Source organism: Scomber japonicus, chromosome 7 (genome assembly GCF_027409825.1).
Source record: "Scomber japonicus isolate fScoJap1 chromosome 7, fScoJap1.pri, whole genome shotgun sequence".
NCBI lineage: Eukaryota > Metazoa > Chordata > Actinopteri > Scombriformes > Scombridae > Scomber > Scomber japonicus.
The window spans coordinates 6,380,672-6,408,043 of record NC_070584.1 but is presented as its reverse complement, the minus strand read 5'-3'; the positions used below and the strand labels follow the sequence as shown (position 1 = coordinate 6,408,043).

Genomic DNA, 27,372 nt, shown 5'->3' with positions numbered 1-27,372 from the left:
TGTAGTATTGACATTACTGTAACTAATGTGCAACTTCACATAAAGAACAATTCATTCTGTTGTTATGGAATTACCACAAAATATAATTTTTCTCTGGTTCCCTTAAACTTGAATCCTCAGATGCACATATATGCAAGTTTGATTTAAAAGCCGTAAAATTAGATGCTGAAAACTCAGTTGCTACTCAATGCATTGAGCTGTAAAATGTCAAAAAGTACATGAAAGCCAATGTAAATGTATTCTGTAAATGTATTGTTATGCAGTTTTCTTGTATACATTTTCTTATAAAGGTCTCAGGTACTGTCTTTGAGTTAATACACAACACCTCCAAATCATATATATATATATATATATATATATATATATATATATATATATATATATATATATATATATATATATATATATATATATATATATATATATATATATATATATATATATATATATATATATATATATATATATATATATATATATAATTTCATGTCACCTCCTCTTAGTTTAAGTCTGTTCTATTTTTTTAAAGACATTCTGTTCTGTTTTAAATCTTCATATTAAGAGAAAAGTGCCACATGCTACTTTGTGTCCTTTTTTTTTATTGCCCAGGAAAGGTTTAACAGTTCATGTTGGTGTCCATATGAACACTGAAACAGGTTTCCTTTGCTGTAATAATTTGTCTTGTTCAGTCTGGCTATTAAAAGATCCCCCTCAAACGTGCTCACAGTGTGTTCACACAGTTATAGTCACAAAAAGAGGGACTTTGACACTAAAAAGACTAACATCAAAAGATATCTAATTGATTTGACTCATTTGGACGGCTGAAGCTTCATATTATTTTCAGATAAACTTTCAAAAACCTGTTTCTATGTTTATTTGAGCTCCTGAAATCTGTCTTTTTAAGTTACTAATACTGTGAATAGTGTACTGACAACCAGGGCTGGAACTACCACTGAGGACAAGGACAAGGACACACATTATTTTCTGGGGAAATTGAGCACCGATAGCAACCTGCAGGGAGTTTATACATTCTAAATTAAGAAACTTGCACATGGTGGCTAATTTAGATTTGGCATGTCAGTAGCTGAATGAATGATGGCCATCACTGTCATGGCTTACCAGGACGCTTGAATAAGAACGGCACCACCCAGTGTTACCTGTAAAAACTGTGCTCTTCAAAATCAATAAATGAAGTATACAGGGTGTCCACAAAGTCTCTTTGCAATTTAAAAAATTAATTACAAAAGCAATTGATGAGATATGTTAATCAGATTTGTTCTATGTACTCAGTGGTTATAGTAGTTTTTAATCACATTGCATTTGTGTATGGTGTATGGAACAAAGATACGGGACATCAACAACCTGAAGCAAAAGATCACTGATGCCATTGCCACCACTGATGAGGCTATGCTACAGCGAACATGGCAAGAAATTATGTGCTTCATGCAACTAATGGAGCCCATATAGAGGTGTATTAAATGATTACATTTCTACAGATTTGTCTATTCATTTGCTTTTGTAATAAACTTGTTAAATCGTAAAGGGACGTTGTATATTTAAATCTGACCTTTTTTCAGCCAACCGCAACAAAAGCAGTGTGGAGATACACCGACTAGACCGTCATTATAACAAACAAGTTCTCTAAATTGTCCTTTTGTGTGTAGTCAAAACTGGCTCATATGTAATGTCATAAGTCATTGTTAGGACACTCCACTACAGTTTAAAAAAAAAAATAAGGCCATATGATTTAAGTTAAGTTAACTTTTTACTTGAATTGTATGACTTGGTGACAGAAGACAAACAATACAGTATAAAATGTACAATACATGGATTGTTGTCCTATATACTGAAGACTCAGTACAGTTTCTTACATATTACATTAGACCACAGATTGGTCCTGAGGTAAAAACATACTGAAAATATAACTCAGTAAAAAAAGATATTCATTAAAGAACTTGTGTTTGCCCAGTGACCCAGTTTAGTCCCATCAGAGCACCATAACTCTTCCACTCAGTCCTGAAGAACCCTTGACATAGAGCAGGCGACAGTCCTAATCCAAACTGCTGCTTGGCACCACTCCTGGGTATGTAGAGAAAGCTCTACTTTGCTAACACCCTGGCATCTGTTCTCCACATGATGAACACTTCACTCCCTAACTGTAGAGTTCTGACCGAAAAGGCCCCGATACAGTTCGTTGCGTGCCTCGTCGCTGACCGAGCTGTGGTCTACAGGAGCCATGAAGTTGACCAGTTTACTGTGGATGTGGAACCTGACTTTGCGTCCCTTACTGGCCTTGGTGTCCACCTTCTTCTTGATCTTGCTGCGTAGTTTCTGGATGGCCAGCCACTGCTTGCCCATGGCCACCTGGTCGTTGGGGTCAGCCGCGTTTGTCTTGCGCTCGATGAGCTCTCGCAGCAGCTGGTGGTAGAAGTCGTCGTCGTCGAATAAATCCTCGTCCAGATCTTTCAGGTGAGCGTTCGCCTTCAGCTTCTGCTCGGCCTCTTCGCCCTCTTCGGGGACGGTCTCGGAGGTGATAGTGGAGGCCTCTTTTTTCCCCAGCACTCTATAATCTGAGCGTTTGGTTTGAGTACGCCGTACCAACCTCTCATGGTCCATCAGTACCTGCTCCACCTGGGTCAATATGTTCCTATCAAATGCCCCGAAACCCTTGGTGCTCTTGCCCATGGTCAGTCTGGTTTTGTCATGCCACTTCTGCAATGTGGCATTGCAGTATGGCTGGAAGGCAGCAAAGCGTTTAGCCATGAAGTCCGGGTATTCAGCCATCTCCAGTTTTCGTTTGAGCGGTCCTTCCTCCTTCATGGGCTCCTCTTCGTCCTCATCGCTGTTGATCTCCTCATCTTCACTCTGGGCTCCTTCAGGTTTCCCCAGAGCAATGGTCTTGGTGTCTGGGTTCTGGTAAAGCACCTGATCGTGAAGCTCCAGCAGGGATCTCTGCAGAGCTTTTAAAGCCTTGTGGGTGTTCTTCAGTGCCCCCGCAAACTCAGCTCCACCCTGCCTTTTAAACTCAGGCAACGTCTGCGGCTGTGGAAGCTGGTTGGTGGTCATCAGAGCTTTTTGGATCCTGATCCGACCCTCGAGCAGTTGGTCCCACAACGCCAGCTGGTTCTTCACAGAATTCCCCTTCTCCACCTCTTCGTCCACTTTCTCTTTGGAGAAGGTGCGGACGGCTCCTTCGTCCTCGCCGTCTTCGTCTTCCATCTCATCATCATCATCATCAGAGCCTTCATCACTGCCCTCATCCTCCTCACCACTGTCATCATCATCTTCCTCACTTACTCCAAGGTCGTCCATACCCTCTGTCAGTTTATGAAAGTCCACTCCCTGAGGGAACATGTCACCGCTTTTCATTTTAGATGACAGTTTATTTGTGCCTTCTTCATCTTCCAAGTCATCCTCTAACTCTTCGTCATCTTCTTCTTCTTCCATGCTACCCTCCTCATCCTCCTCCGCCTCATCATCATCATCATCATCGTCATCTTCTGCACCAGATCCCTCAATGTCCATCAGCAGTTGTTTACGAGAGACTCTCTTCCCCACGTACCTTCTGTCTGTCTCTGTGAGCAAATCTGTGTTGTGCTTCCGCAGAGCACTGAGGCCGACTTCATCATCATCATCATCATGATCGTCCTCATGGGATCTCTCTGTGACTCTGGCTTTGGTCGCCTCGTCACCATCATCCTCTGGATCAGCGAATTTAGGCAAAGGGTTCAATAACTCCTCGAGCTCCTGTGAAAACGAGCCAGCCATGATTAAGTTTCTAACATACACACATGTGCTGCGCTCAGGTCCGATCGTCAGTGCGGAGGATGATGACGTTATAAAAATGCGACAAAATTGGGCATAATTTTCCCTGTGCGACGTCTGCCAGGCAGAATACGGCCTCTAGCTGCTGTGAATTGTAGTGTTTTCGTAATAATTTGCTAAACTAAATCATTATAACAGTAGAAATTACATTAAAAGAGCATAATCAGTTATACAGAGATTATTGAAAAAAACTATAGACAGAAATTATTTTAATTTTTATAATTATTTACTTTAAAAAAATCTATTACATACAGTTATAAAAAAAAAAAACTAAATATAAAAATAAGTGAGTTAATAAACAGTTTTACAGGGATTATTGGAAAAATATAGATAGGAATGTTTTTTAGAATTATTTACTTTTTAAAAAAAGTAAACAAATAATAAATCTATTAGCCTACATATAATAGTAAGTTCATAATCTTACGACAGAAAACATCAAATCAGTACAATCAAGTCACAAAATTATAAATTTAATACCAATCTTGGACAATGCACACCCAACCCACAGTGTTTCTTAAAGGACATCTTGAAGAAATTCATGTTTCTAAATATTTTCTCAGATTCTCATAGAGAAATTCAACACAAAGCAGGGTTGTATTTAATAAAAACTAAATCAGGAATTTATGATTGCAAATTAATAAACATTATTTATCAACATGCCGATTTCAGTGGGAATGTGAAGGACAATGTCAGGTATAAAATAGTGTATAAATGAAAAGTCAATGCTGAGGTTTAACAACTGTAAGAACCTGACAGACAAACATCAGGGCAAAAGCGTACCAATAAACCTTGTGAGCCTCTACGCATGCGTACATGACTAGCCAGGCTACCCTCGTTAGCTAAGTCTTGGTCGCACTCTTCACCAGGAAGACTTTGTGAAGAGTCAAAATGTCAACAAGCGACTTTTATTTGAGATATTATGTTGGGCACAAGGGCAAATTCGGACATGAGTTCCTGGAATTTGAATTCAGACCTGACGGTAAGTGGAATTCATCGTTAAACTGTATATTTGAGTTTTTCCCGGTGGAAGCTATCGTCGCCGGTGAGTAGGCCGCAGCAGAGTTAAAGTGAGCTGATTAGCGCCAAATTCTCTCTTTGGTTTCTTTTGTGTGAAAAAATATAATAGGTAAAATGTAAACTGAAGCAAATCTGTAAATGAACTTACTGTCCATGCGGTGCTGATTCACGTTGAATGAAATGAGAGTAAAAGCGCCATGTGGCCTGCAGGACTCCTAACTTCAGAGGTCTCTGCTTAAAGATGCATCGTTTTTACATTTCTGCTTTAATCTTGATTTTGTTGCAGGTAAACTGAGATATGCAAACAACAGCAACTACAAGAACGACGTCATGATCAGAAAAGAGGTAATATATGTTGTTAGAAACACCAAACTTGTCTGACTACTTGACTGTATTCCTAAACTTTTGTACCATGGCAGTTCATATGTCTGCTGAACTTATGTTTACAATCACTGATATGCCACATAAGCTCATAATGTCTGTGATTTCATCTTCAGATATCAACAGTGTGCCATATTTTAGACATAACTGTTGGTAGTCATTCATTATCATGATGCTTAAATAGGCACGTAGATGGATTCATTCATTCAATAAAACAGGAGAGAACTTTTAATATATATATTAAAGGGGACCTATGATTCTCATTTCCAGCTCCATATTTTCATTCTGGGACTCTACTAGAGTAGCTTTGCATAATTCACAGTTCTAAAGACTCTGTATTTTTCTTTTAATGGACCTTTTTGGAGCCCCTCAATTTCTAACACACAGATTTGTAACAAGTTGCAGATAGGGCTTTGATTTTCTTCTCACTGCAACCTCTGTACTAAAGTTCCTAGCAAATATATTTTACTACTGTATGAGCATTAGGCTATTTCTACAATTATGTATTCTATAGTCAGCCAATAATGCTTCATTCCATAAGCTATTTGGCCAATATCATTTTTATTATTAAATTGTTTAAATGGCAAATACAGACTAGGCACACATACTAAATAATATACAGTAGAAACTTTATAAATAGCATATTTTATCATCCTCATCAAGCCTGCCAAATGGCTTGATTACAAACTTGATGATGTCTACAACATGCCCCCTGTTGATGGCTGATAGAGGACTGGCAGCCAGTGACCAGTGTCCAATGTCACTCTTGAATCACAACATGATCCTGAATTACTTCTACCTATGTTTGAACTATTTGACACTTTTTGTTAATATGAACCTCTGACATTGTAACATTATGACTGAAAATAAGGAAAAGCATAAAAGGCCCTCTTTAGTTCCCCAGTGCTGCAGAGGGCATTTATTCTCACACTGTGATTTCTATATCTGTAAACATGCTAGCTGCAGAAGTTCAACAGTTCATTCATTCATACAGGCATATGTACACAAAAGTGTGATGGAGGAGCTGAAGAGGATCATCGACGACAGTGAGATCACCAAGGAAGACGATGCACTGTGGCCGCCTCCTGACAGAGTTGGCAGACAGGTTCGTTCAGCAACAGTGACATGATAATTTTGCTTGTTAAACCAGTGTCATTGATTACAAGCAATGACACTGATTTGACTGTAGTGTATTTCTTTTATTGTGACCTAGATTTGAAATATGCAGATGTTATTTGTGCCCTTTCTCCTCACTACTGCACTACTACTGTGGTGTTTACATGTTTATAATGAGGAAAACACTAAATCATTTAAGTAATTCCATGAAACTAGTTTTTATCAATAACTTATTAGTTGATATGTGTTTGTCTATCATTTTAATTTCATTCCTGTATTTTCTGTTCCTGTCAAACCCTTTGTAGATCAGTTTTTACAGATAGATTTTATTACTAATATTATTCTGAAGTTGTACAGGGCCCTCTTTACTAAAACACTGCAGTAAAATTCACTCCGTATTGATTGCATTGATTGCATTGACCATTAAAAGGTATTTTTCAAGCTGTAGGACTCACTTGGCTATTTCTGTTCTTTAACAGGAACTGGAGATCGTCATCGGGGACGAGCACATTTCATTCACAACTTCCAAAATCGGTTCATTGATCGACGTCAACCAGTCAAAGTGAGTATGGTACTTGGTCTCCAGCATTTAAAGGTAGTAGATGCTGGATATTTGTCACTAACAAAAGGCCCTAACATTTCAAACTGCTCTGTTTTTCAGGGATCCTGAAGGCCTCCGCGTGTTCTACTACCTGGTGCAAGATCTGAAATGTCTCGTCTTCAGTCTCATTGGACTACACTTCAAGATCAAGCCAATCTAAAAACATGGATTCTTTTTGTTCATTTTAAGTGCTTTAGCTCATGTTTCTGTTGTTGTACTACCGCATTTGTACATTTGCTTTTGGTTGAACTGTTTTTATTTTAAATAAAGGGTGAAAAAAATCAATACTATGTCTGAGCTATTTGCAAGAAGGAAATAAGTAACTTTTAAAGACTAATTTCACTTATAGTAATAATGCACTTTAATGGGAAGATGTTGTGGCACAGCATCATTTATGAAACAAAGCAAATAATTCAAGTTTTATTTCAAAATACATTCAACTGCATGAATAAGGATGAAAATGATCAACAGTGACAGTTGAAATCAAAGGTATTACAGTAATGATAAGTTAATGCTCTATGTGATATTTGCAACATCCTGATAAGGCACAGTCCGTAATCTATCGCAGAGAAGTTCTAAATCTGAATGTGATGTGACCAGCAGCTTTAATCTTGGCCGCCACTGTATAAATTCTGTTAGTCTAAAATGAAAAAGACAGCTAATACTTCACATTAGGCTACAGTACACTGCACTGTCAAAATGGGCAAGGCTGTAAAGTTCAGTCCTGGAAAACCAGCAGATAGTTTCATCTTAAACTGATGCTAACAGTTTTGTTCCATAATTGATGTTAGTGTAAAAAATATATTATCTTAATTTAACATCTCCCTACATTTATTAAGCTGTTCACCTTCACTCATTTGTAAAACTCGTATTTCCTCTTTGGTGATGACCAACACACTTCTCTTAGCTGATTGGCTTTCCCTCAACAACGGTGAAAATGTCCTCTAAAGACTTGTGGACGCACTGCAGGAACTCGTGGACGTTGCGAGCCGGGTAGCTGGAAACATTGCAGCCGATCCAGTCATCGTGAACGCCGTAGCCCACGCCGAACCCGTCGGGCACCACCGGGGCAAAGCCTCCGAGGTTGACGGCCGGGCTGGTAAGGGTGCTGGTGGAGAGGATGTTGTGGTTGATGGCGGAGTAAGCGGGGTCTGCGTACAGGCTGTGCAGGGCCTCACCCTTTGAGTTGGCCAGGTATCGCATGGCGAACAGGTGACGGTCGAAACCTTGACCTGGAGAGAGAAGTGAAGGAAGAGGTTAGTTCAGCAGATCAAAGGGTGTGAGTGAGTGCATACTACATGCTCATTTAAAGCAGGTTTTTTTAGTATGTAGTTTGTTCACACTGTGCTTTGCAGTTGGTGTACACTATTTTTCACACAATGCAATACACAAAAGAAATGGAAGTGGTGGTCACAGCTGGGAAACATTTAAATTAACAGTGGATGGTGATGAAACAGCTCCAGGAACACTTCCTTCAGCACAGCTGATGTCTTTACTGGTGCAATTTGATCTCTAAAGATTTCAAAAATAAGTGTTGCTCCAAACAGATAACAGTAAGTAAAGCTGCTGACAGATGACAGTCGGTATTAAAAATGGAAAACCTATTTTCCCAGTCAGCTCTTTATTATGAGTGACAGGTAGAGTTTCCTGTATGTGTTTTAAAGTGCATTAAAGTGTCAATTGAAAAAACAGAATAAATCAGAATTTACTAATATTTGACTCTAAATCTATGATGACAAGTTGGGGGGACCAAATCTGGAAAACCACATCCACACAGTCCTGATGAAACTGAACTTTTGAGTGTTAAACTCTTTATAAAGGACACATAATGGTGTTTTTTTTTTTTTTAACTTTAACGTTTTCTTATTAAATCAGGAAGATTAATTTTATAGAATAACTAGTGGCTTTAAATACCGCACATAGGGCTTATGTATCTTGTTTGGGCGCTGAAACTATGGCTGACCTAGAAAGTGAAGCCTGAACAGTCATTCCTGTTAATAATTACCAAAGCGTCTTGTCTCGTGCATAAAATGACATCAGTAATATGTTACAGTATAATGAGCGCAAGAGGCAAAATGGCTGCAAGCCCTCAGTTAGACAGTATTGGGAATATTTCAGGGGATTTTCAACCCAAATGTAATAAAAGTCTTAAACCTACCCATAGCTGCCTCCTTGGTGAGCTGCCCGTGATATTTGGAGCATTCGTGGAGCATGGCCTTCAGTTCATCCACACTGTGTTTCCCTGGCTGGCAGACAAAGGCGTGTGAACACTGTTTGGTGTGTACGGTGGCTGGACGGATGGTCTCTGTGCGGCCGTGTTTGAATGCAGCAGTGCTGCAGGATTCATATGTGGCTACTGTCTGTCCGTACTGCCTCAGGAAGCCCATCTGAAAAGCCAGCTGTGCTATAGCATCTGGACTCAACTTGCTCTTCTTGAGCTGCTCTTTCCCACCTTTCTTGAACTCCATGGCGTCGATGGTGAGTTTCGAAACAGCTGAGTTAAAGTTCTCCTTGGCTTTCGTGATTCCACTCTCCAGCTCGCCGTTTAGTTTGAAATGCAGTCTGCGCACAGCTGAGGCTGAATCCACAGCGGCAGGAGCGGAGCCAGGGTGTACCAGTGGCTGCTGCGTTGTGTCTTTGAAGATCTCATTCTGAAAGCGAAGCACAGCTACGCCATCGCCCCAGGAGTGCTCGAAATTGATGGCCGCCTGTCCGTCTTTAGCCAGGAGGATGCTGAAGGACTTGTCGTACCAGCGGTTGCAGCCGTCGCCGTGCAGCATGTTGTGGGAGGTGTGAATGTGGTCCTTCATGCTCTCGTCATCCAGGCAGAGACAGAAGAGGGCGCTGTCCACCATCCGTAAATCGTCTGCGTTTCCAGCTGCCACCAGCTTGTCCCTCAGCCCGGCCCACACGTCCCTGTTCTCACTGGTCAGCACCCCGAGAGGGAAAGCGGGTGCTGGCGTTGAATCGGACAAAATGTGCTTGAAGTGGGACTGGATCTCTGCAGGCTTCACCAAATTCCCATCCCTGTCCACTATGTCAAACACATACATGTTACCTTTCCTCATAACCAAGAGATGTCGGCCTTTCTCGTCAGTGAACAGCTCGTCTCGACCGCGCTTGGGAATCCGAGTTGAGTTGAAGAGGCGGAAGTACTGAGACATGTCCAGAGGGTAAGCATTCACCATGTAGGCACCATACCAAGACAGCGAGGACGGGACCCAGCGGATTAGCTTTTTGAAGCCGTCTGTGTCGCTCTTGGCCGGGTTGAGGTGGAACACCTCTGGCTCCAGCACTCCAGCTCGCAGGGTTTTCATGAAGCGCACCGCTGAACACACCATGTTGGTCGCCCGCACCAGCTGGTCATTGTACTCTGTCTTAGGGTCAGGGTTGAAGGACATGAAGGGGTTGAAGTTCAGCACCACAGAGTCACGTGCAGACAGATACATATCAAACCACGGCGCTGGAAGAAAAAAAGAGATTCATTAACGTCCATGTGGATTAAAGATGCTCAAGTTTTGGAGTGCCCTCATAGTCAATTGGTTAAAGCACATGCCATGTACCCGCAATGTTCCTGGTTCAAGTCTGACAAGGGACCTTTGTCACATCAAATCCATTTCTTTCTAATTAAAAAAAAAGATGCTCAATTTGAAGTTAATGCTGTACTAAAAGATCACCTCCTCAGATATATTTATTGATAACACATACAAACTCAACTCAGAACAATAAACTGTCTCTGATATGGTTTTCCCAGAGAAAAAGTATAATTTACATGTTGCATCATTCCTTCTCCCTCATTAAAAATTCAAGATCTATATCTATATGCAAATGATTGTTTATCTCAGATGTTTAACTGCTGGACTCAAGGTGTCTCTTACTTAACTATTAAGTAAATTTTTAGTGTTTGTGCTCTTGAGGCTTCAAGTTTCCACATCACAAATGTATATGTTGAATACTGGACCTCAATTGGCTTTAAGTCTAGTTGTGATGTCACAAATCATGCTTGTAACCCCGCCCCTCAAACTCAAATTTTTAATGAGCACAGAGAAACTTTCCACTTTCAGCAGATTAATGCGAAAACAATCACTACACATACATCAGTATGCACAGTGAAGCTCAAATATCCAACTGAAGGAATAAGAAGAAAAGCACACAGTTAAAATAATGACACTCACCTGAGATGTAGCTTGTGTGCTTATTGTTTTTGTCCTGAGCTACCAGTTCCTCATGCAGCTGTTTTCCCACACCATTCTGGAAATCCACTGCGAGTTTCTCTGTTGTTCTGAGTGCACACAACAATCATTATTGCAAAATTCAAACAATTAATGCATCAAATAATAAAATCAAAAGACACTTTGTGCTTGAGAGCAACCTACCTGAACTGCTCATCATCCAAAAGTGGCTTCTGAGCAGCTAAATACCTCCTGATGGTGTCCTCCAGTTTTGGTATGGGTAGCCTAAACAATCCACAAAATATCAATCAATGAGAAGTATATCAGCTGTCCAATGGACTATGTATGTCAGTCACGTACCGCCCCCTAGTGGTTACTGAGCAAACCATCAGTGCACTTTCACCTACATTCATCTAAAAGCCAGATGGGTCACCTTCTTTAACTCTTAACACCTTTCTACATCTATATATCACTTTAGAGCTCATTTTATTCATATTACACCATATTTATTATTATGAATTCAAATATATTGGTAGAGTAACGTCGAAATAAATTCACATGACAAAATTGTGATGCATCTTCTCACCTGGGTAAACTCTTCTGGTAATGCATCGATGGAACGACGCTTTGGTGTAAATACTCGGATGAAGAGTCAGTTTTGGAGCTGTAATTCCGTTTATTGACCCCCAATGAAGTCGCTCTTAAATGAACCAGACCTCCGGGTTTCCTCAGAGAGGCGACGCATTGCATTGAAAGCAGCTTCGACATGATAATAGCGAGTAAAGTGGATACCTGGTAGAGCTGTATGGAGGACAGTTCAGGCTAATGTTAATGTTTAAAAAAACAGTGTCCGTGTCTAATTGACCCTGCTAACGTTAGCTGACCTTTCCGAACTGTTTCTCCTGAGATAAAAGGTGACAAATGTCACTCCCACTTCTGACTTCGAGTAAACACAGCAAAGTAGTACGTTAGAGCAAAAACAAACACTTAATATACATTGAATACACACTGAATTGACAACAGGAAGTCTAACCCGGCAAGACTGGTCACGTGACGTGGCGCATTCACGTTACATGAGGTGGATGGGAGAAAAACATGTACGTAGCAGAAGAGCTCTTATCTATAGAGAAATGGAGAAAAGTTCCCATGTTTACAAACTGCGAGCGTTCATATAACAGCTCAAGAATGTTGTGTTATTATATGAGAGTTTAAATACTGTTCATTGACAATATGACACCATATTTAGTAAAGGTGGGTTTAATTTCCTTAAACAACAAACGTTGGCTATTTATTCCCACACACTGAAGTATTAAGTATCAATAAATCCGATATTCTGGACAATTTTAGGAGTTTTCCTGTTGTTATTCTGACTTCTATACCGAGATGAACGCTTTTTATAAGGTAGTATTTCGACTAACGATAATTGCAAGAAGACCTGAACGCATCACTACCATCAGTCCACACAGCATGGACATATAAAGGGAACATGCGTCCGTGGCCCACAGCCACAGACTCTATATAAATATATATACAGCACTGCTCTGAGATGACAGTCCTTTAATTGTGTCTTGAGAGATTTTAAAAAACTAAACAGTTTTGAATCTTTATGATCATTTTAAACATTTCTACAACATATACTATCAGAGAACATGCATTTTAATTTCACTGACACAACGATACAATATTACAATGAAGTAAAAGAAACAGTCAAATTAAAATTGTAATTACAAAATTAACACATCACAATAAAATAAACTCAAATTAAGTTACTACCAAAGCCTGAACAAAACAAATTATTCTAGCTTGGTCCAGATAAATCAGAAACAGCATAACTGTGGGTCAAAATTACAATACAGAAATGTTAAAAAATATATTTGAGGTCACTTATAAACAGTGTTGCTACTGACAATTGTTCAGTTCAGTTCATATCTTTGAATATATCTAATAATTCTAATAATTCAGTCTAAAAAGTGTAGCGGTCAGGATTGACCATACAAACAACACATATTTAAGCATTTATGACCCAAACTAAGTAAAATAACATCTGTGTAAACATGAACATCATTGACACATATGACTTTTATCACATAGGAAACTTTTTTTTCCCTATGTGTCATCCTCCTGTAAACAGGTGCCTAATTCAATCTGATTGAACTCATAACTGACAGGTGTATTTCACAGTGGTGAGTAGGTTATTTCTTCATTAATAGTGTCCAATTGTTATAATTCAGCTCACCTTCTTGTCATTGTTTATCCCACTATCATCACAACCCCCTCAAGTGAGGTTTTCATATAAATCACATTATGAATATTATTACACATGTTTACAGATTTCATACATACAAAATCAAGGTTAACATATCAGGTTTATGTAAGTCAATTTAGGCATTTTACAATAATTTTGCAACGTTGCAAATGCTGTTTCATATAATTCTTTAAGTTCAGACAGTATCCAATAGGACATTCGATCCTAACACAGCATATGTCAAATCTAAAATGTACAGTATAGCAATCTCTCTAAACTCAAATATTAATATTTATCCATGTTTTATGATGCATTGTTCAGAAAACTACATTATTTAAAACCTGTTATTATCCCTCTGGCCAGTAGAGTGCAGTGTTCTCCTGATTAGTGACTGTCAAGTTCTCTGAGCCATGTGGTGAGCTCAAACCCCACATGAACTATGAAAATAAATAAATAAATAAAAACCCAGACTGAACCATATAGCATGACAGCATGGCTTTCCCCCTGGCTTGGCAAGCGTTCAGCCTATCATAGTGATGAGTGAGAGAGTGATTTGGGTCCTTGGTCTTCAACCCTGCCCCCCATGCGCCGGCTTCTGCCTGCCACTATCCGATGAAACCCCCCTCACTCACTGCTCATCAAAAGCATCGAGGGTGACAGTTCACTGCTTCCATTAGACTGATGAGATTTTCTTATGTTTGCCCCAGCTCATGCTGTGTACATTAAATGCAGTGTCATTTGCTGACCTGCCCTGTTTGAATAGCCTAGGAGGGCACATAGACAATTGCATCCTGCACATTTAAATGTTTTCTGATTGTATGACATTAAGCAGGTCCTCCCACCAATATAGTATAGTATCAAACTGAGATCAAAAAATGTCATGGCATGGATTTGGCTATGTTGACTGTGGGCTTATCTCTCTATAACACCATGACATCTCTCAGTTCCTATCATGTTTAAATCAAAGGTGCAGCAGGACAGACTTTGGCGAGAAGCCTGAAGTGTATCTTATGAAGTCTGACAATCTGTCTGTGTGTATTTGGAACTGGATTATGCAAAAACAGGAATAAACAACCACTGTCAAGTTTGATCTAGTTTGGCTGTGAAATAACAACAGAAATCAACACCTTAAATGGAGCTGGTACCTCTCAAGTCTCTCTAGGGATCAGAGTGTTTGCAAGTTTTAGATTCCTAAATGCAAATCATCTATACTCTACATTTCTGATCAACATTGTTCTGCTGTTTTTCAACATTTCCAGAGTATTTATTTCCTTTAGTTTCTGCACGGTGTGAAAATCAGTGAACACTTGAGTAATCTATCAGTGTTTCTATTAAGTCTTCATCTCTAATCATTAAAGAATCCTGCACAAATGTAGTAAGACATGCATGTCCAAACTAGTCCATAAAGGTTCATGTGGCTGCAGGTTTTCATTCCAACCAAGCAGGAGAACACCAGACTCGACTTATTTAATCAACTGATCTCTGTCTTCACACAGTCAAATTGTGTGCTCCTAATTGGTTGGAACAAAAACTATGGAATACTTTGGACATGCCTGTATTAAGACATATACAAATACTGCTTGGAACAGTAATGTATGTTTGATATAGTTTTTGAATTAAAATTAAAAACCTTGTGAAAATCTTTAAGAAAACATAGAATCTATGATGTATTAGATGTCAGAAGTTTAACTGTTGGGCACATGATGTCTCCTACTTAACTGTAAAAGCTTCAAGTTTCAACATAACACATGTATAAATTGAATATCGGACCAGGATTGGCTTCAAAACTAGTTGTGATGTCACAAATCCTGTTTGTAGGCCCCCTCCTAAAAAATCTGAGTTTGTAATGAGCTCAGAGAAACTCTCCACTTTTAGCAGATAAATGTGAAAACAGTCTTGTTTAGTCAAACTCTGGACATACATCATTCTGCACAGTGAAGCTCAAATATTCAACCATAGGAACAAGAAGACAAACACATTTTTGTGTGGAGGGGGACTTTAATCTTTTTTTGTCAGAGGTACCTTACGACCAAAGGCAGGATTGATTTGAACTGTTAGCGCAGTATTACCAGTGGTAATACTGCGAAGTGCATTGACATTATATGTGGTAATTTACCACATATAATGTCAATTTGACAACAAATAAAGCAGGCGTTGTGTTCATTGACATTGTTTACACAACTCAAGCAACTTTCAAGAGTTTGCTGAATGATTTTCATATCATACAGAGATGAATTATAGCTGATAGTTGCCTGAAAAGGTAGAAAACAATACAGTCAAAAACAGCATAGCTTGCTGCAGAGTTAGCACTAATGTAGGCTGTGTTTTAGTAAAGCATGTGCAAACCACTGCTCTGCTCCTATAAATAGATGTATTTAAATAGATAATTTAAGTTAGGGTAGATTAGGGTAATGTGGGATACTTTTTGCAATTCTGACTTGTTTACCTTATTTACATGTGAATCCAATACATTATACCAACACTTAATATCATTATGAAATCCCTGAGATGTTTGCTTGTTAAATCAGAAGACAAGTTTTGGATATTGTACTCAAAAGGAGCATGACACTTATATTAATATTCTTCATGCCAAATCGTTTCAGAATTTGTAGATTTTGTAATGTGGGACATTAGTTTTTAGGCTTAGACATACTTTCATTTACACAAAGCAGCCTGAAATGTGCATACCCATATTTGGTCATTTAATTTCCTAGGCCTACGGTTTTTAGGTTAAAAAACTAGTAGGCTGTATGTACACGTGCAATATCAAACAATACAATTTACACAGTATACTGGCATTAGTTATATTTGACATAATTGCATATAAAAAGAGATAAATGTACTGGAGCTTAGTTGTCCCACATTAGCAATTACCCTTATCCACCCTACTTCCATTGTGCATAAAGTGACCTATAGCATAACACGTACAGGCTCTACTCTGTCACTCGGGTCTCTCTGACATCGACACGTCGAGTCTGAAGATCGTGGAGAGGAGGAAGAAGGAAGTGCAGTTAGCAAACAGCAGGGCAGAGTACGAGCTACATCAGCGGCTTTATTGAATTTGAGGCACTATTTGTTCACCTAACGTCCTTTCAAACATGCCTGAAGTATTAACACTAAGGTAACAATACTGAGATGTGTTGGTTTGCTTTGTTTTTCTTGTGAATTGTGAGTAATTGAACCGAGGTCACCCTTGTCCCGGTTAACATGACATGACAAGTTAGCTACGAAGTGCAGCGTCGACGCTTGTTTAATATTAAGGCAACTCATTCATTACATTTACTAGATTAGAATGTGTTATAATGCTAACTGCTATAGTGCTAACTCTCCTCGGCTAATTAGCACTTCATTATATAGTAGGAGGTGTTTGTGTAAAACTGAACATCTGCAGCATGGAGTGTTTGCCACTTTGTTACACAGCAGCAGCATCTCATGCAGTCAACTGGCAGCTGTTTACAGATGTAAAGATATAAAGATAGTTACAGCTGTATACAGATGTAAAGATATGAAGATAATAACAGCTGTATACAGATGTATAGATAGAGGCAGCAGTATACAGATGTATAGATATAAAGATAGTGGCAGCTGTATAAAGACTTACAGATAGTGACAGCTGTATACAGATGTAAAGATATAAAGGTAGTGACAGCTGTATACAGATGTATAGATAGAGGCAGCAGTATACAGATGTCTAGATATAAAGATAGTGGCAGCTGTATGAAGAGTTATAGATAGTGACAGCTGTATACAGATGTATAGATATAAAGATAGTGACAGCTGTATACAGATGTATAGATAATGGCAGCAGTACAAACATAAAAAGATAGAAAGCTAGAAGAGGCTGTGGTGATATTTATGCACAAAGACAAGCAAGCAGTAAAGTGTCAACGGATGGATCCTCATCAAATGTGTGGAAGTGATAATTCAGTGTGTTTTGTGTGCTGTGAAACCTCAATTTCGATGATTGCTGGGTGCCAACCACTGTTATTGTATGAAATTGACTGAGAGTGAACACATGCTGGGGATGATACAAAAGAATTGGATTGTGTATGTGTGTGATTTCATGTTTTCATCTCTTTTTTTAACTCTAACATACGCATTTCCATGTCTTTCCTTCACTGTGTCAAGGATTCAAGCGGTTAACACCAGTGCCAGCGACGGACTGGAGGGGTTCAAAGCGTATGCTGTGTTCCAGGAAATCAGCAAGAAACTGCAGGAGGTGATAATATGTCTTACAATAGGAGATGCTGTTGTTAAAGGGCAGGTCCGCAATTTTATTTGAGCCCTGTCCAGTGTCTATATGAACAGTGAAAGAGGTTTTCCAGTACACATCCAGTCATGTATGGCATTTCCTAGGTAATACCTCTTTATGTGGCCTTGAGCCTCATGGCAGGACATTTGGATCACTTCCTAAACTGTCATTTTCCTAAAAAATAATTTTAAGCTTATGTTATGACTCAATCAGACAAATGGTCTCCGTGTTTTTAAGCAGTTACCGTTGTGTGGCCTCAGTCGTACCCAGCCCATCCAAAGCTCATCAGCCAGTGCTGTCTATGTAATGAATAGGATTTGTCATCAATGAGTAAAATGGCATGAAGGGGATGTGGTTTAGTGTAATATCAGACAAACAGATTTTACAGTTTAGATGTGCAGCTTATTTTAAGAGAGAGACTCTGTTGTCCCACTTCTGACATTTCATATTGGCCGAGTGTTGAGAGGGAAATGCAATTTTTCTTTTTTTTCTTTTTTTTTCTTTTTTTTTACAAATGCTATTTTTTTAAAGCAGATTTAGATTCCAAACCAGTCAATTTCTTACCTGCTTATTTGATGTATGCTTGTTTGTCACCTGAATGTTGGTGATATAAAAAGAGTAAATAATGCAGCCAGAGAAAGAGATTAAACGTCTGTGTGTACAATACTGTTAAAAACACATTTATTTGTGTGTCTGTTGTGCACTCAGTGAGCTCTGAGACATAAAGTTTGGACACAGCTACTCATTCAAATGTTTTCTCTGTTTTTGTCTATATTGTAGAGCAATATGAAAGACATCAAAAATATGAAATAACACATGCGGAATTATGGAGTAAACTTAAAAGTACTAAATAATCCAAAATATGTTTCATATTTTAGATTTCTCACACCAGCCACAAATCCTCAGGCTTCAGATTCTAAACACTGTCTTTGAAAAACACTTTGTGAATATAACCATCCTCGTTAAACCCCTGGTGTTTCGTTAATTAAGTAACATTACGTGCACAGCTGCATACAAATGAAACAAAAATCATTACACCTGGTTGAGGGCCTGGTAGTGCCCCCTGTATACACACACACACACACACACACACACACACACACACACACATACAGACAGCTAGCAGAAAGACCAATAGCAAGCTTAATTGAAACCAAATGAATAAATAATACAGAAACAGAAAAAAACTCAACTAGCTTACACCGTCACACAACAGAAGCAACATCTACTACTGTTAAGATCTGTCAGATATAACAGCATCAGATGTGTGCTAGAATGATCACTAACACTTATTTCATAATCAGCCCATTATTTTCACAATGAATCAATTAATCTTTCAAGTCAAATGATTCATTGATTATCAAAATTGTTGCAGATCATCTATGTAATTGTAGATATGCACCCATATGCACAATTTACTAAAGCAGAGACAGAATGTAAATATGATATCATATCTGAGGTAATTGCACATCTGCTATAACCTTGTAATTATAGTTTCAAAACAGAATATTTTCACCACCAAAGTTAAGAAAAAGAAAAACACTGGAGTGACAAAGTCCATGAAAATGTACTTTTTATTTATAGTTTTAACACAATTAGTAAATGCTTTGACAGCACTGAGTCGTGGAATGTCCCATTAACACAGTTCTCCAGTCATATACAGTCAGTGTTCTGGTATGTGTTGAAAAGCTTTTGGCATAACGGCAATTAGAATCATCTAAAGGCTTTTTCCTATTAAAGTCCTATTGAATAGAATGAGTGTTTTTTGCTATTCAGTTGGATAATGAAGAAACTTGCAAGTAATGCAAGACTGTTTCTGCTACTGAAACAAACAGTGGAAAAGTAGTTAATGTCTGATGAGGTCTGTCTGACCCAAGTGTTGCATTTATAATGATGGGAGCCATTTAATAGTGTGTGGATTAGTAGTTGTTTTTTATTTGTTATTTTGGTAAAAGTGTGCCTATTAAAGATGTAATTCTTTGGCTCTGAAAGTAAATGAAGGCAGGGGAAAAGCCAGTTAATGCTCAAAATGTCTCTGATTTCTTCATGTAGTAGAGTTGTTTGTAGAGTTTAATGTATGGACGCTCTCTGTGTACTCTGAACAGGAAGGGGAGCAATTTGTGAAAAAGATCGGTGGGGTGTTTGCCTTCAAAGTGAAGGACGGCCCAAATGGAAAAGAGGCAACTTGGGTCGTGGATGTGAAGAATGGCAAAGGCTGTGTTCACAATGACACAGGTAAGAAAACTCAAATACAGTAAAAATTAATATTTAACTCTACTGTGACATGCAGTTTAAAGTTCAAGGCCGACACATACTGTTTTTCTACTCTCTTTCTGTAACTTTACATTACTTAAAGGTGCAGTGTGTAGAATTTAGTGGCAGTTCTCCTACAGGCTTGGTAGTGCGAAGGCTATTTAGTTAGTCACTAATTTAGTCACTAAATCTTACACACTGGTCCTTTAAATGTTTAACTTTGTTTTTGACATTTTAATACAATTAAAGTTCCTGCAAGCCATTGAACAGATATCCTTAAGATGTATGTGTGTGTATATGTGAGTTAAGCTTATCTCCTGTGTGTCTGCCCCACAGAGAAGAAAGCAGATTGCACCATTTGCATGTCAGATACAGACCTGTTGGCTTTGATGACAGGAAAGATGAACCCACAGACTGTGAGTATTCAACCATGACTTGCTGTGATTGTGTTAACAGTTCATTTGCATTTATTATTGATGATTGTATTGATTAAGAGTTGGCACATGGGAGGCTTAACACCTTAGTCGTAAGTTAAACGTCAGGTAAGTGCAGATACACGTATAGCTTCTATTTGGTATGTATGGGAATAATTTGTATCCGTCTCACCCCAATGTCTACAAGATGCAGCTGTGATATGTTCTAGCTCTACCACAGTTTTCAGATGTCTGAGTTTGACAAGTCAAGGGGGTATCTGGCAAAGTGACAGTCGTCTTAGTAGGGAATTCCTTCTATGTGTTTCCCCGGTTATGTCTTTGGAAGAACAGGGACGTCTGTACTAAGAATACTGACATTTTGGAAGGTAACCCCCTTTTTATCTTAAGTCAAACTCCTGAAACCTTAACTTCAGAATGCATTTATTTACACTGAACAAGGGCTGTAGATTTTTATCCCCCTTCTCAGAAAGGATCTCAGACAGAACAATTACAACAGAAAAATTGCTTCAATCTTCATATGTTCTTTTGAGTGTTCTTTTAGGATAGACTTTAAAAAAAGAAACAAATACACAGCAAACGTAATTTTCCTGTTTGAAGAGAGAGAAGGAGTTAAAGGAGACCTATTATGATTATTATGACGATTCACAGTTAAAAAAAAAAATTATTTATCTTATACTGGCCATTTATGCAGCAACTCAGTTCAGCCTCTGTCTCTTAACAGGCAGTTTTACCTCCTGTCGCTTTAATTCCCATCTCATGATGATGATGTTGTCATTGGTCAGAGTCATGCTAAGCTACCGCTGATGCAAACCCAACGTTTCCTGCTTTATTGCTTCATATTAAAAGCTTTTAAATTACTGAATATCGAGAGAGTTATTGCAAAGAATTTACAGGAAATTAAATATGTTCCTCACCTAATGAGAATTAGCAGTGCTAAAAACAACGTCACAAAATATTGAGATATTAGAAACTCTTAGTTCAGCAGATCAGCAGGGAGGAAGAGTATGAGCAGAAACAGTCACAGTGATGATGATTATGTTTGATGAGCTGCAGGCAATCAGCACATTTGCAACAGGTAAACAACTTATTTAACTTTGCTCTGCTGTGAAACGGAAAAAACACTCACAATGTGCCAGCTCGATTCAAGTCATGGGTCACTGTGACTACCCCAGAAACAATAGAAAAATGCTATAATGTTAGCAAAGCAAAGCAATGAACTTGCATGTGGAGCAGTTGACCATATAAACAATATGGTACGTTTAATATGAACTTGACAGAAAAAAGGAAAGGCATTAATGGGTCCCCATAAAATTAAAAAAAGAGAAAGAGATAATGTGCTAGTGGTAGTTTACTTATGGTAAATGGGACTGCTCAGGAGCTACACATACATGACAGAATGGGGTAATTGTTGTACAATTAAGGCGAGTAAAGTACAGCCATAAAGCAGCTGCTATCACCTGGACATTAACTGCAAACATTTTGTTTATGTGCTTGTGAAAAACTACTTGACACAATATTGGAAAGGAGGCTGCTCAAGAGGATACGCTCCTGTTATGAAACATTTCCAGAGAACATTAAAATCATAATGGATCTGTGGAGCTACAGGAACACAACACAGCTGGATCCAGTGGACATCTGGGGTTACACTTTATAGCTGTGGCCTCATTTATGATATTTTGTATTAATTGCGTATTAGAAGGGTACATGCACACAAAACAATAATAAAAGAGTGGAAAAACCTGATTTAAGGAGACAAAGACAAAATATAATAATGGAAAGAGCTTTTTTATTATATATGAGGTAGGTGAATGTCTGTTAGGCGAAATAATAAGAATATAATAAACATATTCATAGTTAAGGTTAAGTTAAGGCCTTTGTCTGTTCTAACATACCCATTGTTGTACTCTACTGTAAGGGTTTTTTTGTGGCATCAGTATAATAGTCAACGACTGACAGTATTATGTAGTTGCACATCCTCTTGGCTTTTTCCTGCAGTTCATTTCATTTCACCTCAGCCTGTGTATCCTGTCCAAAACAGATTTGCTTGCCAGTTGGATGTTGCACTAACAGGATATTTTGTTAGTGCCTGTGTGAAACTAAGAGGAAACTCTGCACCTCGACATTATTGGCTGATTGTACCAATTTCCCGCCCTTGGCCCAGATGCCAGAAAGTTGTTACTGCGCCAGGTGAAAACATGGTACAGATTTTCTGCGTGCAGCCCTGAGATTTGTTTCATGGCTGACTAAGAAACACAAAATGTGATTTGTGTACAAGATAGAAAAAAATGTTTCAGATTCTTGCAGCATCAGTGTCAAAGCTGAATAATAAACACTTAGAGAGGTTCTACTGAGGGGTTGACATACACAGTTGAAAGTATGTGTTAACACTATTCTCTAACATGTCAGTGCTTAAAGCCCCTACATACCACCCACACAGCTGTTCCCACTTATGTTCCCACTCACCAGTTAGGCTCTGGACTGTGTGGGTGTTCAATAACTGTCTTTGATTGATGTCACCCTCAGTGTCCTGTTAGCTGGGCCTGCCAAGGTGGGTAAACTTACCCCTTGATCATTCTTATTCTCCAATCCATCGAAAGTGGGTGGTCAGTAGTTCCAAGTCGGTATTCCTGACTTCCAATCTAAATGCATCCCAGTGCATCTGTTCAGGAAAACATGGATATCAACCGCAAACTGATATTTTTACTGCACGTATCTGAACTTCACAAGCTTCTACTAAAGAAGATCAGATTAGAACACTTCAAAAGAGAGAAGAAAGGAGTGGTGTGGTATTACATGCTCACAAAGACTTCTATCATGCACAAATCAACTGAATGGAAATGGTAACGGTTATTACAGTATGTTTCACAACACAAACACTACATAAAATAAAAAATGATGAAAAGGTCATTCTGCTTGTTCACTGTGTGGACCACCATATTACTATGACATCAGGTTGATCTTGCCAACTTTCTGATTTGGAACTTTCGCGCAATGAAACAGTCGACTTTCAAGTTGTAGCGTTAGTCCAGAGACTTTGGTGACATCACATAAAAATACTAAAATGCTACACAGCCAGGGTGCAGGATGTGTGGGTGTTCAAGGCTTTAGAAGAAAGGGGTCTATAAAACAATCCAGTTTTCCCATTAACAAGTATCATCTTTTGAAAACACATCAGATAGCCACACTGTTGAACTAGCTGACTGTTTCTTCACCACAAACAAACACACTGAGCTTTATTTTTTACTTTATATCACAAGTGCCATCCTGCTGCTGTAGTACTCTCAGATTGAGGTTCAGTTTTGTAGTCACTCAAGATCCCCAGAGGATGAGCCCTACTGACTTTGTTCTATTGCCACCAGCAGGTTGGCTTTTCTGACTTTTACTGAAGTAAAATGACAATAATATTGTTTATCGAGATTATTTTTGAGACAATATATCATCCAACATAAGAAGTTATCATGACAGGCCTATATGGATTGGTACACACCTCTCTACAAACATTCATGGTCACCAGCGCCACCTTGAGGTTGCGGTTTTGAGAGAATTCTCTTGATTACTATTGAATGGAGCAACCAATTTTCTTAGGCTTTCAGGATGAATTGTAGTAACTTTGATGACCCCCTGACTTTTTACTTAGTGCCATGTTCCTCAAAATTCTAGTTTGTCCAAGAATTTGGTTTATTACCAAATACCTGCAAAACTTATTACATGCCTAACACTGCTAACAAGCTTGAAACAAACAAGCTCGGTGCTGAGAGACAGAGTAACGTATTGTTAGTTTTTGTCTTATCATGGGATTTGCTGTATCAAGAAGAAAAATATAAAATAATACCACGTCTTTACTTCAAGATTAGAACCATATGTACATAGGGAAGGTCAACATAATAACTTTAATAGTAGTGATGGACCTCAGTCAAAAATGTGAGTTTGTTGAAAACATGACCATGAATCATGAAAGAAAAAGGTGTTGATCAGCAGCTGTATTTCAGCAGACCAAGAAAATCTGAAGAAATGGTCATGGTTTCACATACAGAATTATCCAGTGAGACATGAATCAAGCCTTTATCGTCTTTAATCTCTCTCTGTTGTTTTCATGTTGTGTGCAGAAATATTTTCCGACGCAAAGAGGCCCACCCCAGTCATTTGTACTGGGAGAGCGATTTGATGAATTACCTCGCTCCCATCAATCCACAGCCATTTACAGTGATTACATGTACCGAGAGTCCCTAGAAAAGTAGTCCCCACACTGTGTTTTTGTCATGTAGGACAGATGAGCCCTCTGCGAGAAGTCAGTCAAGAGTGGTAGTTTCAGAATTGATCATTTCAGTTCCAACCCCATGAAAAAGCTTTTATTTTCCCTCTGAGAAGTCAACGTTCCAAGAATTTCTGATCGTTCAGAGCGGTCAAAATATTAACTTCTCATCTGATTTACCTTTTCAACTTCTATTTTATTTATTATCTGTTTGCACTCCGGTCTACAAACATTAATTGCTCCAACTCAACCCACTGTGTGCCTATGTGCCGTGCAGTTTCATGACATTTTATAAGCTGTTGTTGCTGTTGCCCCACTTTCCCTGGGTTGAGATAATCTCTCACGGTAACTCTTAATAGCAGCATGTAGTCCTCCACAACACACACATGCACACACTGAGCCGTGCTTCAGATTCACAACTGTCTGGATTGACATTAACCACCATTTCTGATTCACAGGCATTCTTCCAGGGCAAGCTGAAGATCACGGGAAACATGGGACTGGCCATGAAGCTTCAAAACCTGCAGTTGCAGCCGGGCAAAGCCAAGCTGTAGATGAGACTAGCTGTGACCTCTACACCTCTGAATACTGAATAGTTTCTGTATCACAGATTAAAAATCCATGATGAATTTAACAGCAAGTCTGGTTTCAGAGCAGTTTTAAAGGTCTGTTAAACCTTCTCTCACTGGACTAAACCATTTTTCCTGCTACTGAACGGCCGGGGGTGGGGGGGATTAGTCAGCAACCCTGCCAAGCTAACTGGAGTAAAAGATAGATGGGTAGATCATTAATTCTCTAATAAAGTACCTCTTGTGATAATACCCTCAGTACACTAGAGTAGAGACAGGTGCTGCCTACTTTGTGATACTAATTCAGTTTAAGTCCACTTTCCTGTAATTTTCCAATGCCAGTGATTTTTCTTTCTTTTTTTTTTTCTTTGAGTGCATTTGGTCTGGAAATGTTTTGATTAGAGCACATTGATGTCATTTTCCACAATCATGGACACAACAGTCTAAGTGCCTCCTCGTGTCAGATTCGCAGTTTACTCAAAGGTTTTTATCCAGCAACATAGAAATGTTTTTCACTGTGGCCACCTGCCATTTCAAACGACCAGTGTGTGAGAAATAGTGGCATCTAGTGGTGAGGTTGCAAATGAGTACACCCCCTACCCTGCCACAAGCATGTAGGAGAATCTACAGTGGCTCTAAAACTCATAAAAACATGCGAAAGACCCTCTTGAGAGCCAGTGTTAGGTTTTTCACGTTGGCGGTGCAACATGGCGGGGGTTTGTGGAAGAGGACCCACTCCCTATGTAAATATTATTCTAATGGCGCTTTTCCACTATACAGTTCTAGTACCACTCGACTCGACTCATTTTTTTTGTATTTCCATTAGGGATAGTACCTGGTACCTGGTACTTTTTTAGTACCTGCTCTGGCGAGGTTCCAAGCGAGCCGAGCCGATACTAAATGTGACGTCAACAGACTGCTGGCCACTGATTGGTCAGAGAGTCTTCACTGGAAGAGTCATGAGCCGTCCCACACAAGAATCAAACCCGGCATTTTTAAATACCGGCAACAGCGTTACAGCCATACGGCTCAATGTTCTTGCTTTGTGTGTGACAGAAAGCCACATACAGCAGCAAGTACACCATCGCCTCCATGTCCTCCATTGTTTGTGTTTGTGTCGCGTATAAAATGAAGTCACGGCAGTTTCGTGCAGCCGTGCTATGACGACCCCGCCCATGTTGAGTAGGTACTATAGTAATGGAAAAGGTCATTCCTGCTACAGTGTCGAGTTGAGTAGTGCTAGAACTGTATAGTGGAAAAGCGCCATAAGATAATGAAAACACAATTATACACTGATTAAAACACTGATTATTCTATTTCTGCCAAGTCCGTTCCACTAGATGCCACCAAATTCTACACACTGTATCTTTAACAGACAGTGTTGTAATAATTTGCTGTGCTGTCATCATTGTATAAATCTCCAAAAAATGATTTCTAATAAATAAATCGTATTTGCTGCACAGGTCTTTTGGGTGTCTTGACTCAGGTCTGTTTTTCCTCAATAGTAATTTTATTTTACACACTCGATTATTACGGAACTTGGTCTGAATGTCTTCCACTGATTTTATGTTTCTAATAATTTTGCTGACAAACAAAAAGCCCAGAGCAGTTTATCGATGAAAAGCTACATAAACTAGACTTAACAACATCTTGGCTCTGCTACTTTTTTTAAAGATTGAGGCCTCTTGAATTTTATGATCAGATGGGAATGGTGAGTTTATGGATGTTGTTGAGCAAATGGAAATATTGGCTGGATGTCCTAACGTTGGCTTCAGGGTTTATCCAGTGTGAACAGCACTGTGTGCTCATTAAAATTCACATCATATACCCTCTCCCTGCCACATCTGTGGCTCCACAAGATATCAACTTTCTTCTCTGCCCAAATGACTCCTCCCGCATAGATCAGGAGGCCTTGTTTGAGGTTGTGCGAGATAGTTTGTGTGACCTCCCACATGAATGGCCCACTGTTCAGGCGTGACAGTATTTGGATGTCGCTGTCATGTTGGCTGGGGCCTGCGTATGTTCCCCTTTTTGGAGGACCCTTCCAACTTTTCCTACATTGCAGCGACCTGGTTCCAGACTGCCACGCTGTAGTTTTTCCTTTGTAAATGGAAGAGCATGGCGATGAGACAAGTCTGTTAACTAGCTCTGACCCAGATTCCACTGCAGTTTTGGCTCGGACCCTTTGTAGCTTTCTGGTTCCTTCTTCGTAGTAACAGTCAGATTATTTCAGCGGTCAACAGTGACTGCTTTTA

The 27,372-nt window shown here is 39.1% G+C and overlaps 4 protein-coding genes across 4 annotated transcripts; 2 read left to right on the top strand and 2 right to left on the bottom strand.

Annotated features, from left to right (window-relative positions):
• Positions 1–1,867: 1,867 nt before the first annotated feature.
• aatf (apoptosis antagonizing transcription factor) lies at positions 1,868–3,796 on the bottom strand. Its single transcript, XM_053322212.1, has one exon. The coding sequence runs from the start codon at positions 3,766–3,768 to the stop codon at positions 2,146–2,148; it is 1,623 nt and encodes a 540-aa protein (XP_053178187.1). The 5' UTR covers positions 3,769–3,796; the 3' UTR covers positions 1,868–2,145.
• Positions 3,797–4,653: 857 nt separating this feature from the next.
• Positions 4,654–7,220, top strand: magoh (mago homolog, exon junction complex subunit). Its single transcript, XM_053322191.1, has 5 exons — positions 4,654–4,804; positions 5,129–5,187; positions 6,218–6,328; positions 6,819–6,901; positions 7,001–7,220. The coding sequence occupies exons 1-5, from the start codon at positions 4,714–4,716 to the stop codon at positions 7,098–7,100; spliced, it is 444 nt and encodes a 147-aa protein (XP_053178166.1). The 5' UTR covers positions 4,654–4,713; the 3' UTR covers positions 7,101–7,220.
• A 127-nt stretch (positions 7,221–7,347) lies between these two features.
• cpt2 (carnitine palmitoyltransferase 2) lies at positions 7,348–12,143 on the bottom strand. The gene is made up of 5 exons (XM_053321932.1): positions 11,699–12,143; positions 11,317–11,397; positions 11,116–11,222; positions 9,099–10,403; positions 7,348–8,172 (listed from the first exon to the last, which is right to left on the bottom strand). Exons 1-5 carry the CDS (start codon positions 11,878–11,880, stop codon positions 7,844–7,846), a joined length of 2,004 nt encoding a protein of 667 aa, XP_053177907.1. The 5' UTR covers positions 11,881–12,143; the 3' UTR covers positions 7,348–7,843.
• Positions 12,144–16,344: 4,201 nt separating this feature from the next.
• scp2b (sterol carrier protein 2b) lies at positions 16,345–26,583 on the top strand. Its single transcript, XM_053322507.1, has 5 exons — positions 16,345–16,478; positions 17,486–17,576; positions 19,715–19,844; positions 20,199–20,278; positions 25,007–26,583. Exons 1-5 carry the CDS (start codon positions 16,456–16,458, stop codon positions 25,100–25,102), a joined length of 420 nt encoding a protein of 139 aa, XP_053178482.1. The 5' UTR covers positions 16,345–16,455; the 3' UTR covers positions 25,103–26,583.
• The last annotated feature ends 789 nt before the right edge of the window (positions 26,584–27,372 follow it).